Source organism: Eumetopias jubatus, unplaced genomic scaffold, assembly GCF_037043125.1.
Source record: "Eumetopias jubatus isolate StellerSeaLion01/CBP00866 unplaced genomic scaffold, mEumJub1_p1.0 scaffold_12, whole genome shotgun sequence".
In the NCBI taxonomy this organism is placed as follows: domain Eukaryota; kingdom Metazoa; phylum Chordata; class Mammalia; order Carnivora; family Otariidae; genus Eumetopias; species Eumetopias jubatus.
In genome coordinates, this window is record NW_028274818.1 from 41,276,367 (window position 1) to 41,291,869 (window position 15,503).

The following is a 15,503-nucleotide window of genomic DNA, read 5'->3' on the forward strand; positions in this document are numbered from 1 at the left end:
GTAGAAGGGCTTCCTTCAGTATTTTGGGCTTTGTTGCTTTTTCTAACTCCTTTTGGTGTAAAATTAGGCTATTTATTTGAGCTTTATCTTGCTTCTTGAGGTAGGCCTGTATTGCTATAAATTTCCCTCTTGGACCTACTTTGGTGCATCCCAAAAGTTTTGGATTGTTGTGTTTTCATTTTCATTTGTTTCCTAGTACTTTTTTATTTTTCCTTTGATTTCTTGATTGATCCATTGTTTAGGAACATGTTATTTAACTTCCATGTATTTATGGTCTTTCTAGTTTTTTCTTGTGGTTGATTTCTAATTTCATAGCATTGTGGTCAGAAAAGATGCATGATATGACTTCAATCTTTTTGAATTTTTTGAGACTTGTTTGGTGGCCTAATAGGTTATCTGTTCTGGAGAATGTTCTATATGCACTTGAAAAGAATGTGTACTCCGCTGATTTAGCATGGAATGTTCTGAATATATCTGTTAAATCCATCTGGTTCAGTGCATCAATCAAAGCCACTGTTTTCTTACTGATTTCCTGTTTGGATGATCTGTCCTTTGATGTAAGTGGGGTATTAAAGTCCCCTACTATCATTGTATTACTATCAATTAGTTCTTTTATGTTTGTTATTAACTGTTTTATGCATTTGAGTGCTCCCATGTTGGGTGCACATATAATTGTTGTATCTTCTTGTTGGATTGTCTCCTTTACTATTATAAGGTGTCCTTCTTTTTCTCTTTTTACAGACTTTGTTTTAAAGTTTATTTTGTGTGTTGTAAGTATTGTTACTCCAGCTTTAATATCCATTTGAATGGAAAATGTTTCTCCATCCCCTCACTTTCAATCTGCAGTGTCTGAAATGAGTCTCTTGTAGGCAGCATATAGATGGGTTGTTTTTAATCCACTCTGTCACCTATGTCTTTTGATTACGGTATTTTGTCCTTTTACATTCAAAGTAGTTATCGACAAATATGTATTTATTGCCATTTTGTTACTTGTTTTGTGGTTGTTTCTGAAGTTTTTCTCTGATTCTTTCTTCTCTCTTTCATGGTTTGCTGGTTTTCTTTAGTGATATATTTGACTTTCATTCTCTTTGTTCTTTGCATATCTATTAGTGGTTTTGATTTGTGGTTTCCACTAAGTTTGTATATAATATCTTCTGTATATAACAGTCTATATATTAAGTTGATGGTCATTTAAGTTTGAACCCATTCTTTAGTCCTCTCTTCCCCACATTTTAGGTATATGATGTCATATTTTGGTGATTTCCTTGACTGCTTTTATATAGAAACATTTATTTTTATTGCTTTTGTGCTTCCTCCTTTCATACTATCACTTTTGGTCTCTCCTTTCCTCTGAGTCCCCTTTAATATTTCTTGCAGGGCTGATGTAGTGGCCATGAACTCCTTTAGTTTTTGTCTGGGAAACCCTTTATCTCTCCTTCTATTATGAATGATAGCCTTCCTGGATAGAGTATCCTTAGCTGCAGATTTTTCCTATTCGGCACTTTGAATGTATCATGCCACTCCCTTCTGGCTTGCAAGGTTTCTGCTTTAAAAGTCCTCTAACAGAGGTGGCTCCACCTGGGTGGCTCAGTTGGTTAAGCATCTGCCTTCGGCTCAGGTCATGATCCCAGAGTCCTGGGATGGAGCTCTACATCAGTCTCTCTGCTCTATGGGGAGCCTGCTTCTCCCTCTCCCTCTCCCTGCTTGTGCGCTCATGCTTCTGTCAAATAAATAAATAAAAATTAAATTTAAAAGTCCCCTGTTAGCCTAATGTGGTTTCCCTTATATGTAACTGTCTTCTTTTGTCTCACTACTTTTAAATTTTTTTCTTTATCACTACATTTTGCCATCTTAATTATGCCTTGGTGTGGATCTGCTTTTGTTGATTCTGTTGGAGGTTCTATGTGCCTCCTGGATCTGGATATCTGTTTCTTTCCCCAGATAAAAACTTCCCCAGGGAAGTTTTTAGCTATTATTTCTTCAAATAAGTTTTCTACCCCCTTTTCTCTCTCTTCTTCTGGGATCCCTGTAATAGGAATGTTATTGTGTTTGATGGAGTCACTGAGTTCCCTAAGTCTATTCTCCTTCCGCATAATTCTCTTTTCTCTCTTTTGTACACCTTGATTACTTTCCATTACTCTGTCTTCTAAGGTCATTAATTCATTCCTCTATTTCTTACAGCCTGCTGTTCATTCCATCAAGCATGTTGCTCCTTTCATTTATTCACTTTTATCTCTATGTTACTCCTTATCTCCGTGTTAAGGGTCTCACTCATGTCTTCCACTCTTTTCTCAAGTTCAATGAATATCTTTATGATCATGACTTTAAACTGTCTAGCAGCCATGTTATTTTTATCGGTTTCACTTAGATCTCTGGCCATGGTCTTGTCCTGTTCTTTCATTTGGGACAAATTCCTCTGTCATCTCATCTTGTCTAAGTTTTTGTGCCTGTTTCTGTGTGTTAAGAAAGTCAGCTATGGCTTTCTGCCCCTGGACACTGCTGAGTAAGCATCGTTAAAGTCTCCCCTCCCACTGCCGCCATGTCTAAGTCAGAGTCTCCCAAAGAGCCTGAACAGCTGAGGAAACTCTTCATCGGAGGTTTGAGCTTTGAAACAACCGACGAGCGTCTGAAGAGCCATTTTGAGCAATGGGGTACGCTTACGGACTGTGTGGTAATGAGATCCAAACACCAAGCACTCCAGAGGCTTTGGGTTTGTCACATATGCCACTGTGGAGGAGGTGGATGCAGCCATGAATGCAAGGCCACACGAGGTGGATGGAAAAGTTGTGGGACCAAAGAGGGCTGTCTCAAGAGAAGATTCTCAAAGACCTGGTGCCCACTTAACTGTGAGAAAGATTTTTGTTGGTGGCATTAAAGAAGACACTGAAAAACATCATCTAAGAGATTATTTTGAACAGTATGGGAAAACTGAAGTGATCAGGATCATGACTGACAGAGGCAGCGGCAAAAAGAGAGATTTTGCTTTTGTAACATTTGATGACCATGACTCTGTAGACAAGATTGTCATTCAAAAATACCATACTGTGAATGGCCACAACTGTGAAGTAAGGAAAGCCCTATCTAAGCAAGAGATGGCTAGTGCTTCCTCTAGCCAAAGATGTCGAAGTGGTTCTGGAAACTTTGATGGTGGTCGTAGAGATGTTTTTGGTGGGAATGACAACTTTGGTTGTGGAGGGAACTTCAGTGGCCGAGGTGGCTTTGGTGGCAGTTGAGGTGGTGGTGGATACGGTGGCCGTGGGGATGGCTATGACGGACTTGGTAATGATGGAAGCAGCTCTGGTGGTGGCGGAAGCTATAATGATTTTGTCAATTACAACAATCAATCCTCAAATTTTGGACCCATGAAAGGAGGAAATTTTGGAGGCAGAAGCTCTGGCCCCCCTGGTGGTGGAGGCCAATACTTTGCCAAACCACAAAACCAAGGTGGCTATGGTGGTTCCAGCAGCAGCAGTAGCTAGGGCAGTGGCAGAAGGTTTTAATTACTGCCAGGAAACAAAGCTTAGCAGGAGAGGAGAGCCAGAGAAGGGACAGGGAAGCCACAGGTTACAACAGATTTGTGAACTCAGCCAAGCACAGTGGTGGCAGGGCCTCGCTGCTACAAAGAAGACATGTTTTAGACAATACTCATGTGTATGGGCAAAAAACTCGAGGACTGTATTTGTGACTAATTGTATAACAAGTTATTTTAGTTTCTGTTCTGTGGAAAGTGTAAAGCATTCCAACAAAGGGTTTTAATGTTTGGGGTTTTTTTTTGCACCCATGCTGTTGATTGCTAAATGTAATAGTCTGATCATGATGCTGAATAAATGTGTCTTTTAAAAAAAAAAGTCAGCTATGTCTGCTGTTCCATGGATTGGCCTTATGAGGAAGAGGTCCTGTAGTGCCCTGCAGTATAGTTCCCCAGTGTGTTTCCCAGGACCCGGTGCTACAGGGAGTGACTTAAAGCATGCTGCATATGCTCTGCTGTTGTGTTCTGGCCACTTTATCCTTCAGGCCAGTTGTCTACAGAGGCTCTCTTTGCCTGTTGTGGGCAGTGTTTGGTCCCTGGCCTGAATGCGGTGAATATTAAGTAGGTGTGCTCTGGTCTGCTTGTGAAATGACACCTGTCACCACCGCCACCAGAACCGAGGCCCTGCAAAACTCCCAGTCCATGGTGCAGACAGGGGTTTGGGCTGGTCTTCTAGGGGAGGGGCCCTGCCATGCTGGGACTGAGGCAAGTCTGACTGGGAAGGGCGACTCCACCAGAGCATAGGGGGCAGGGCTTGGTGTAAGCAAGTTAGGTAGCAAGTGTTGGCACTACTGGTTCCCACAGATGGCTCTGTGCTCATGCTGTGGTGCAAGGGAGGGAAATGGCACACGCCAGTTCCCTTGTTCCTAGAGGGATCTCTCCATGAACTCTGCCTCTCTGGGATACACTAGGAGATGAGCAAATAACCTTCCCACTGTATGACCCAGGCGCTCTTCAGATCATTGTATCTACACTATATGTCTGCAGGCTGTTTGTCTTTCCTTCTCTCCAATAGCAGCCTCAATGCCTATGGGCTCTCCTGAGCCAAGCCCACTGACCTTTAAAAGTCCAGGGTTTAAGCCCTGCTAGTTGCTAAAGTTCATGAAATTCAGCCCCTCTTGAAGCCCTTTCCAAGCCAGTTGCTTTGGGGATTGGTTTTCCCCATGTGCTCCCCCGTGTGCTAGTCTGTATCTCGCCTCTCTCCACAACCAGGGCTTCCTCCCCATTACAGCAGCCAAATTCTGTTTCTCTCCCAAAACGAGTCTCTGTGCTTCCTATCTTCTTGGATGTGCCCTCTTCTCTGCCTTTAGTTGTGGAGTTGTTCTGCCAGTCTTCAGGTTAGTTCTGGGGTATTTTGGATGATGTGATAGTTATCTAGTTGTATTAGTGGGAGGAGGCGTACCTAGGGTCCTTGTACTCTGCCACCATCTTCCCAACATCTGCCAACACGTTTTATATCTTAAATTTACATGATATTCTATGTCAATTATATCTCAATAAATCAGAGTGGGGGAGAGATAAAATGAGGTCTGAGGTGGGCCCCAAATCCAATGACTAGTGTCTATGTAAGAAAAAGGAAAGGGAGATTTGGATACAGACATGCTGGGAAGAAGGCCATGTAAAGACAGAGGCAGAGACTGGAGTTACACTGACACAAGTCAAAGAACCCTGGGGGCCACCAGAAGCTGGTAGAGGCAAGGGAGGATTCTTCCCTACAGCCTTCAAAGAGCGCATGGCTCTGCTAACACTTGATTTTTGGACCTCTAGCCTCCAAAACTGTGAGAGAATAAATTTCTATTGTTTTAAACTACAAAGTACCAGTCTGTGGTACTTTGCTATGGCAATTCTAGGAAATTAATACAGCCTGTAACATTTTGTGACAAAAAGTAAGAAACGGCTGAAAGACTGATGGGGACATATCAAAAGGAGACAGGAGCCATCCTGAAGGAGTTCCCAGTGACCAAATAAATATAGTAATGGATTGTAACCCACTGAATAGAAATCCATGAGTATATACAGTACAGATATAAATACATGAATGTTGGGAGAAGCAATCAGCCATGGGCCCTGAACATCTCTACACCTTCTCCTCCGGTATGCCAGGCTCTAACTACTCTTTACCTGGGCCATTTCTCAGGGTTGTGTGTACAGCAAGCAACCCTCAGGGATGAGGTAATGTCTTCCCACCCCTGACAAAGAGCAGGCTTGCTTCCACCTGCTATAAGAGGGGTAAATCCCCAAAGCTCAGTGCTCCTTTGCTGTAGCACAATCCACTGCATATGCAGGAATCCATCTAGGCCCACCTTCATTATCCCTGTGGGACTTGGGGGATTCGAGAAACCAATGCAAATCAAATGAATCTCATGCACTTTGAAGTACCATGAATAATAAAGTCCTTTGGCTCAAACCCAGGAGTCTTGTACCTCTGCCAGCATCTAAGAAACAGTAACAGGCTAACTCATTAGCTTGCAAGTAGGGCACAATCCTAGATCTTTCATAGTTCTTGACAGTGAATAAATAAATAAACAGGGGAGAAGGGAAAGCCCATTTTTATAGAATGCCAAATAATAAATGTAGAAGAAATAATGGAGTTGGAAAATCATTAATGGATATTAAAACTAGTGGGTGAAATCTGATGAGGAAAAGGATATTTACATAGTCTTAAAGTATCTCCCCACAAATTACTAATTACAAAGGGAAAAATAGGAATTTTACAGTAGAGAAATCTGGTAAACACCATGTTAAGCAAGTGATCAAAGTTAACATAACCAACACTGGGACAAATAGACATCCTGTATCTCCTGGTATAATGCACTGAGAAGGACACAATTCCTTTGTATTTCTCCTAAAAATGTATAATCTGAATCTAATTATGAGGAAACATCAGACAAGCCCAAACTGGGACATTCTACAAAAGAGCTGGCCTATATTCTTCAAAACTATCATAGTCAAGAAAGAAAAAAAAAAGGCTAAGTAACTGTTCCAGACTACAGGAGACTAAAGAGACAACAAATAAATACAGTGCATGATCCTGGATTGGATGATGAATCAGAATGTTTCAAAGAACTATGAAGGAGATTTTTAAAATAAATGATAAACTTGAATATGGATCATGGATTCAACAATATTGAATCAATGTTACAATTCCTGATTTTAAGAAAAAAGAACTACTGCTCACTGTTGACTGGAATATAAATTGGTACAGCCATTATGGGAAATAGCATGGAGGTTCCTCAAAAAATTAAAAATAGGGGACACGTGGGGGGCTCAGTCACTTAGGCGTGCAACTTCGGCTCAGGTCATGATCTCAGGGTCATGGGATCCAGCCCTGCATCAGGCTCTGTGCTCAGCAGAGAGTCTGCTTCTCCCTTTCTCTCTCTGCCCCTCCCCCCACACGTGGGCATACACCCATGCACGAACTCCCTTTCTCTCTCTCAAATAAATACATAAAATCTTTCAAAAAAAATTAAAAATAGAACTCTCATATGATCCAGTTCTGGGTATACATCTAAAGGAAATGAAATCAGGATCTTAAAGAGGTATCTGTACTCCCATGTTCACCGCAGCATTAGTCACAATAACCAAGATATGGAAACAATCTGTCTTTCTATGGATGAATGGATAAAGAAGATGTAGTATAGGGGCACCTGGGTGGCTCAGTCATTAAGCGTCTGCCTTCGAGCTCAGGTTATGATCCCAGGGTCCTGGGATCGAGTCCCGCATTGGACTCCCTGCTCCGCAGGAAGTCTGCTTCTCCCTCACCCACTCCCCCTGCTTGTGTTACCTCTCTTGCTGTGTCTCTATCAAATAAATAAAATCTTAAAAAAAAAAAAAAAGATGTGGTGTATATATATAAACAATGGAATATTATTCAGCCATGAGAAAAAAGAAAATCCTGCCATTTGTGACAACATAGATGAACCTGGAGGACATTATGCTAAGTGAAATAAACCAGACAAAAACAAATATTCTATGATCTCATTTATATGTAGAATTTAATGAAATTAAAAAGTCAAACTCACAGCAGCAGCAAACAAAACAGGTGGTTACCAGGGACTGGTGGGGAATGGGAGATAGGGAGATGCTGGTCAAAGGGTATAAAACTGGGCGCCTGGGTGGCTCAGTTGGTTAAGCGACTGCCTTCGGCTCAGGTCATGATCCTGGAGTCCGGGGATCGAGTCCCGCATCGGGCTCCCTGCTCAGCAGGGAGTCTGCTTCTCCCTCTGACCCTCCCCCCTCTCATGTACTCTCTCTCTCATTCTCACTCTCTCAAAATAAATAATAAATAAATCTTTAAAAAAAAAAAAGGTATAAAACTGCAGTTGCATAAGATGAATAAATCTAGAGATCTAATATACAGGCATGATAGGGGCACCTGTCTGGCTCAGTTGGTAGAGCACATGACTCTTGATCTTCAGATCATAAGTTCGAGCCCCAAACTGGGCGTGGAGCTTACTTTAAAAAAAATAATAAAAAATAAAAAATAATATGCAGGCATGATGACTACAATAAATAATGCTGTGTTGAATACTGAAAATATGCTGAGAGAGTAAATATCAGGTAATCTCACCACACACACAAAAAAAGATAACTATATGAGAAGAAGGTATATTAATTAGTTTGACTATAGTAACCATTTCACTATATATATATATGTCTAATTATGGTATATACCTTAAATACATACAATTGATGTCTGTGTGTATAGAATGCCCTGCAGGAACTCTGAGCCTAAAGTGTCTAAAAAAAGAAATTTCAAAAGAACTCATGACCAAAAAAAGTTCTAATTTTTATAATGATGGTATAATGATAAAGTCCTTATTCTAAGAAATAATGAAGTATTTAGTGATTAAGGGACATGATGTCTGCAACTTATGTAAAATGGTTCAGAAAAAATTTGAGTGTGTGTATAAATAGGGAGAATGCGAAAGCAAACATAAACAATTGGTATATCTAAATAAAGACTATCCAGAAGTTCCTTGCACTACTTCTGAAACTTAAAAAAAAATTATATCAAGTATATATTAGTTAATAATGCACCATTAGTTATTATTAATACATTAGTTAATATTATATTTAATAATTATGTGTAATATATAATATTGTATATTTGAAATCTGCTAAGAGAGTAGATATCAAGGGTTCTCAGCACCAAAAGAATGGTAACCATGAGAGGTAATGAAAATGTTAATTAGTCTGATTGTGAGAATCATTTCACAATGTATACATATACCAAAAAGAAAAACATCATGTTGTACATCTTAAATACATACAATTTTTATTTGTCAAAAATAGAAGTTATACCAAAATAAAAACTTACCCTCTTCCCCCTGGCAAAAAAACAAATAAGGCAGAAGAATTACCTTGATTAGATATTCAACAGCACATTCTTGAGATAAGATGAAACATAACAGAAAACACAGTCAAGGGTTTACATTTTAAGGTATTGTTCATTTTATACTTCATTTTATACTTCACTTTATACTCCATGGAGCTTTGATTAAAACAGTTAACTACCTTTACTTGAATTTTTTATACATATACACACCCGTAAGTTTAGATGGATGCTATACGTATGTTATATATACACAAGTGTATATGTGTGTAAATACATGTAAATATAAAATGCTAGGTGCAGAAAAGATAGCAGAGGGATTAAGAGTGGGGCTCTGAACTCCTATACAGATAAGTCCATTTCCCAGCACCATCATTTATTAGCTGGCTAATCTTGGGCAAGATATAAACCACTCTATGCCTGAATTTCCTCATTTTTAAAATGCAGACAGTAATAGTTTTTTTTTTTTTTAAGATTTTATTTACTTATTTATTTGGCAGAGACACAGCGAGAGAGGGAACACAAGCAGGGGGAATGGGAGAGGGAGAAGCAGACTCCCCGCTGAGCAGGGAGCCTGATGCGGGGCTTGATCCCAGGACCCTGGGACCATGACCTGAGCCAAAGGCAGACGCTTAACAACTGAGCCACCCAGGCGCCCTGCCAATAATAGTTTCTAATCTAATTAAGATTCTGGTGGGGGCACTTGGCTGGCACAGTCAGTAGGGCATGCAACTCTTGATTTTGGGGTCATGAATTGAGCCCCACATTGGCTGTAGAGACTACTTAAAAATAAAAATCTTAAGATTCTTGTGAAGATTTCAAAGGACAACACATGTAAAGAGCTTAGCACATTCAGCAATGAGAGTTATTATTTCATTGGCTTCAGAAACTAGTATCAAAAGAAAATGATTCTCTAACCTAAAAGATAATAAATGAAATATCAAATGTCTTGAGATTGCAGTTACGAACTACTTCATACCAGTCAGAAAGAAAGGGAACAAAAGCTGAGTCAAAGGGAACCAGATCAGAATGTTTAAATTAAGCAAAAATGTAAACAAAACATAAAATTCCTCTTTACAACTAGATTACAGATGTCAAAACATTTTGAGAACAATGTATTAAAGGATGATCTTCGATTTTTTTTTTAAGAGAAAGAGAGAGAGCAAATGCACATGTGGGAGACGGGGTGGGGGGTAGCAGAGGGAGAGAGAATCTTAAGCAGGCTCCACACCCAGCACGGAGCCCCACAGGGGGCTTGATCTCATGACCCTGAGAGAATGATCTTTATTTGAAAGTGCCTTTGATTCTGCTTAGTTTACTCAAATTTATGTTCAATAGGTGAAATTTACATATTTTTAAAAAGCATCCTTACTGCCTGTTTAAATTTCCATAAGGAAGAACTACCTGGGCGCCTGGGTGGCTCAGTTGGTTAAGCGACTGCCTTCGGCTCAGGTCATGATCCTGGAGTCCCAGGATCGAGTCCCACATCGGGCTCCCTGCTCAGTGGGGAATCTGCTTCTCCCTCTGACCCTCCCCCACTCATGCTCTCTCTCTCTCATTCTCTCTCTCAAATGAATCAATAAATAAAATCTTAAAAAAAAAAAAAAAGGAAGAACTACCTAACCACATGAACTCTGCAACCATTTTTAAGAGTTATAGTTAACAACAGCGCCTGGGTGGCTCAGTCAGTTCAGCATCCACTCTTGGTTTTAGCTCAGGACACGATCTCACGGGTTGGTTGTGAGATCGAGCCCGAGGCTGGGCTCCAGGCTCCGCAGGGAGTCTGCTTGAAGATCCTCTCCCTCTGCCCCTCCCCTCGCTCCTGCACATGAGCACGTTCTCTCTCTAGAATAAATAAATAAATCTTTAAAAAAAAAAAAGAGTGCTAGTTAGCAGAATTGTATTTAGTAATTAAGGTACTGAAGGTAAGAAATAATAAATTCTGTCATTTGTCAGAACTTATAAACTCAAACGCCTACATAGGCCAGGCATCAGAGACAGTCATGTAAAATCAATAGGGAAGAACTAAGACCACAGAGACTGAAAAGTAAAGTACTCACCAAAACGCAAACTCAAGTTTTGTTTTGTTTTTTAAACACTGCGGCATATGCATTCAGGCTGAGTTCAGCTCAGAGGGGCACCTGTTTACACCACTTAATTGACTAAGTCCTTAGGACCTCTATGATATACATTTGTATGCAAACTTGATGTTTCATAAAAGATACTAACAAAATGGAATATTTCTGAAAATATTCATGCACATCAAAACATCAGGAAAGTTTCAATGACTTCAAAAAGGCAGCTGTATCTTTAAAGATACCCTAAGCTGGTTATCTCTCCCTCTTTGTATTCACAATTAAGATATACTTTTGTACATCATAATATATAATCTTTAAGGTACCTTACAACTCTGAATTTTTTTTTAAAGATTTTATTTATTCATGAGAGACAGAGAGAGAGAGAGAGAGAGGCAGAGGGAGAAGCAGGCTCCCAAGGAGCAGGGAGCCCAATGCGGGACTCAATCCCAGGACTCTGGGATCATGACCTGAGCCGAAGGCAGACGCTTAACCATCTGAGCCACCCAGGCGCCCACAACTCTGAATTTTAAGATTCCTTGATTATTGAACAAAATTCCTTCAAACTGGTAAAACATGTGTACCAATGAAATAATTGTTACCAAAAAATCTGAAAGTTGCTATATTCATTCATCACTGAAATGTTTGGCCTAAATATTTTTAATGAAAAGTAATACACATTTGCATTTTCAACATGGTACTGATGCCTTTATCCCACTAAAACACCTGTCACCAATGTTTCAGAAAAATTTTTGAAATAAACTACCAACCCCCACCTTTATTAAAGTCTTTCTAGATAAGTATACCAGAAAAAGAGGGTACATTTAAGTGAACAATACCCAATACCTCCAAGGTCCAAAGTAATCTCTCTTTCCACTGGATTCCCTAGCACTTGCATTACCACTATATTTTGTGTATTTTATCTTCACTAATATACTTTAAATTATGTAATGGCAGAAAGCATACCTTATTCATATTTTATCCACATCAAAAAGCATTTTGTACTTGCACAGAAGTGCTCATTAAAAAAAAAATCTAAGAGAAACCTACCATTTCTCAAGATAATGATGCTCTCACGTTAAACTCTTTCAAATTCTGAAATGAACTGAGTTTTTACAAAATTGAAATTATTATTATGCTTTTAAAAATTCTCTACAATTCCAGGGCACCTGGGCGGCTTAGTCAGTTAAGCGACTGACTCTTGGTTTCAGCCCAGGTCATGCTCTCAGGGTCATGAGATTGAGCCCACATTGGGCTCCATGATTAGCATGGAGTCTGCAGGGGACTCTCTATCTCCCTCTCCTTCTGCCCCTCCCCCCTGCTCACTTGCTCTCTCTCTCAAATAAGTAAATTTTTAAAAATCTTTTTTAAAAAATTCTCTACAATTCAGAGAAGTTCTCAATATCACTAACTGGTTAATATTCAAGCAATAGTATTTGAAGTAGATAAATATTACAATAACTCTATAATCTAAGAAAATAAAACTTTTAAGAATGTTACTTAAGGGGCACCTGGGTGGTTCAGTCACCTCTGCTTTCGGCTCAGGTCATGATCTCAGGGTCCTGGGATCCAGCCCTGAGTCCAGCTCCCTGCTCAGCAGGGAGTCTACTCCCTCTCCCTCAGCCCCTCCCCACCCTCCATCTGCCCCACTTATGCTCTCTTTCTCTCTCAAATAAATAAAATCTTTAAAAAAAAAAAAAGAGGGGCGCCTGGGTGGCTCAGTTGGTTAAGCGACTGCCTTCGGCTCAGGTCATGATCCTGGAGTCCCAGGACCGAGTCCCACATCGGGCTCCCTGCTCAGCAGGGAGTCTGCTTCTCCCTCTGACCCTCCCTCGTCTCATGCTCTCTATCTCATTCTCTCTCTCAAATAAATAAAATCTTTAAAAAAAAAAAGAAACGAAATACAACAGCACTAAAAAATAATTAATAAAAAAAAAGAATGCTACTTAGCTTAGGCTTGGTTTTAAACCTTTATGTGAGAGGAAGATGATATGTTTTTGGAAAGTATTATTTACAATCATCAAATCCTACCTGAGGATTCCAACCTGGATCTAATTTCTTAACCACTGCGATATACTCCTGCATCGCTTGATTGGGGCTTGAATCACCAAGTGCTTTCCATGCTTCCCTACAGTAAAGAATACCCAAAATGATCTATCATTATCTATGGAAGTAACACAAATGACACATTCCTTTTTAGTGTTAAAAAACTGGCATGCACATTTTAAGGATGTGAGATATATATATAAGCCACAAATGAGTGGCTTATATATCTTTTTGCATTCACAATGGTCTATACCAACACACACCTTACGCCCCACCACCTAAGGAGCCTCTTTAGACATTTTTTTTCCTAATCACCCTCCCCCATGAATTTTTGTAACACAGATATATTGCATATCGAATGAATTTTAGAAGACCACAAACAATTGTAATATCCAAGATTTTATAACTCCCCAAAACCCACCTTTCATCCCTATTGAGAATGTATGATCTACAGACCAATAAAAGTAGTTTCCACCTTATATAGCATTTTGGTAACGTGGGAATAATCATCACACAAAACAATATTCCCTAGAAAAATGTTTTGAACTTTGTATTTAAGCTGTGAGAAATACACCTTCCCCTTTTGCTGTTATCTCAGCTATAAGCTGCTGGTAGTGGATCCTGATGCAAGGACTTCAAAAAGTGAGGGGTGGTAAAGACAGAGGTACGAATTTTAATGAGTAAGAAGGTAGGGACCACTTGCAGTATAAATATCAAGAGTAATATTTTAGTCCTGTGCCCCCTTCTGAGTCATCCTTTTCTTCTTTTTCCTGTAAGCTGCCAAGACAGGCTCCTTCTTGGTCTTGCCCTGCCAATTCTTATTACTTCCACCCAGGAAGGAGATCCACTGATTCACTGTAAAACACAATTCAGTACCACAGTTTTTTCACTACCTTCCTGCTCCCACAATGAATATAACATCTTTCTGAGGTTTTCCAAATTTATTTTTCCTGACCCTGTTGAGAGTTACCTGTATACATCCCAACACTCTACCCCTAAGTATATCAGCATATATCAAACAGGAAACTTAACATTAATACTATTATATAAACATAGACTACCTTCAGATTTCCCTGATTTCCCAATAATGTCCTTTATAGATTTCTTCTCCCAGACCAGGAGCCAATCAAGATTCACACATAGCACTGAGTTTTGTGTATCTTTAGCCTCTTAATTATCTTCCATGATATTGATATTTTTTGAGTCCAAACCAGTTGTTTTATAAAATCTCTCTCAATTTTGGTTTGTCTGATTGTTTCCTCACCTTCGTGGTATTCTTGCCAAAAATGAATAATCATGATTAGAATTAGGTTTTGGCAAAAGCAATATATAGGTGACATGTCCTTCACAATGTATCACATCAGGGGCACATGACATCAGTTTGTCCCTCCCATCATCACAGATAAGATTAAGGACTTGGTAGAAGCAGTATCTCCTGTTGTCTTCCTTGTAATTAAAAAGTAAACTGAGGGTCAGATTGTGTAAATGTTCCTCAGTAGTTTTTCATCTAATGGTTTCAGCATCCATTGATGATTCTTGCCTGAATTATTATAGTGGTTGTAAAATCAAAACTTCTCAAAATTGCTAAAAACAATGAAAAACCAGGCAAGCAGAGGGGAAAAAAATAATGCTGAAGTTATGAAATTTCAGAAATTAAAACAAAAAACTCACAATAAAAGTTGCATCAGGTATTCTCCACAACAGTAATAAAGTGTCAGAGAACTATTTGTTATCATCAGCAAAGAAAGCTTCTGCTAGAACGGAAATCAAAGCACTGCTTCCTTCACTGAGAATGTCCTACACAAACAAAGTCAGCAGAACTAAACATGGGCCTAATGACATAACTGATTTACATTCAAGTTCAAGCTTTGCATGACTTTACAGCTGGGTAACAAATAGTTCGCAGACAGGCAACCTGTCAAGGGACCACATTTTGAGTAGCACTGCTCTAGAATGTAAAGTTAGAATCCATTTTTAGCACTCTTCTCTCTTCAACCATATTTCATTTCTTTTTTAAACCCTATCCTTTATACTTTTAATTCCAGGGCTGACGCTTCCAAAGTTCTTCCTCCTAAAACTAAGGGTCCCTATTGCATGCAATTTCTCTTTTTTTTCACTTAGACAAGGTAAGAGTAAATAAGACCTCATAGGATAAGGAGGAACCTCTGAATGAGAAGTAAAAAAACTGGGACGGGGATAATCTTTTTATAGATTTAGGAAAGAAGTGGATTCAGTATCTTTTCTCCCCCCTTTCTTCCCAACCAGTTATTATAAGCACTTCACTGTGGTGTGGGTGGGGCAAGGTACAGAAGAGCACTAGAGATAAGAAGATAAAATTGGGGCAGGGGAGAAGAATAAAAATGGGGACTTATCCTGTTCTTCTCCCTTCCCATCTTCCTGTCCATTCAAAGATTCCTACACAGGGCAGAAGAGGTGATCCATTAGGGGCTGTATGACAGGATAGGAAAATCTCAAGCAATAGCTCTTACCATCACTCTCTAAGAAGCTATCTGTATGT

The 15,503-nt window shown here is 39.5% G+C and overlaps 1 protein-coding gene and 1 pseudogene across 3 annotated transcripts in view; one reads left to right on the forward strand and one right to left on the reverse strand.

The window, feature by feature from the left end:
• Positions 1-15,503, reverse strand: part of ACBD6 (acyl-CoA binding domain containing 6) — a 218,237-nt gene that overhangs the window by 194,705 nt on the left and 8,029 nt on the right. For 2 of the 3 annotated variants that reach the window (XM_028121549.1, XM_028121551.2), the window contains exon 3: positions 12,971-13,067. The exons of the other annotated variant lie outside the window; for it this stretch is intronic. In XM_028121549.1, coding sequence (XP_027977350.1) covers positions 12,971-13,067 — 97 coding nt within the window. The remainder of the gene's footprint in view (positions 1-12,970; positions 13,068-15,503) is intronic. 3 annotated transcript variants of the gene reach the window in all.
• LOC114222873 (heterogeneous nuclear ribonucleoprotein A1-like) lies at positions 2,540-3,540 on the forward strand (annotated as a pseudogene).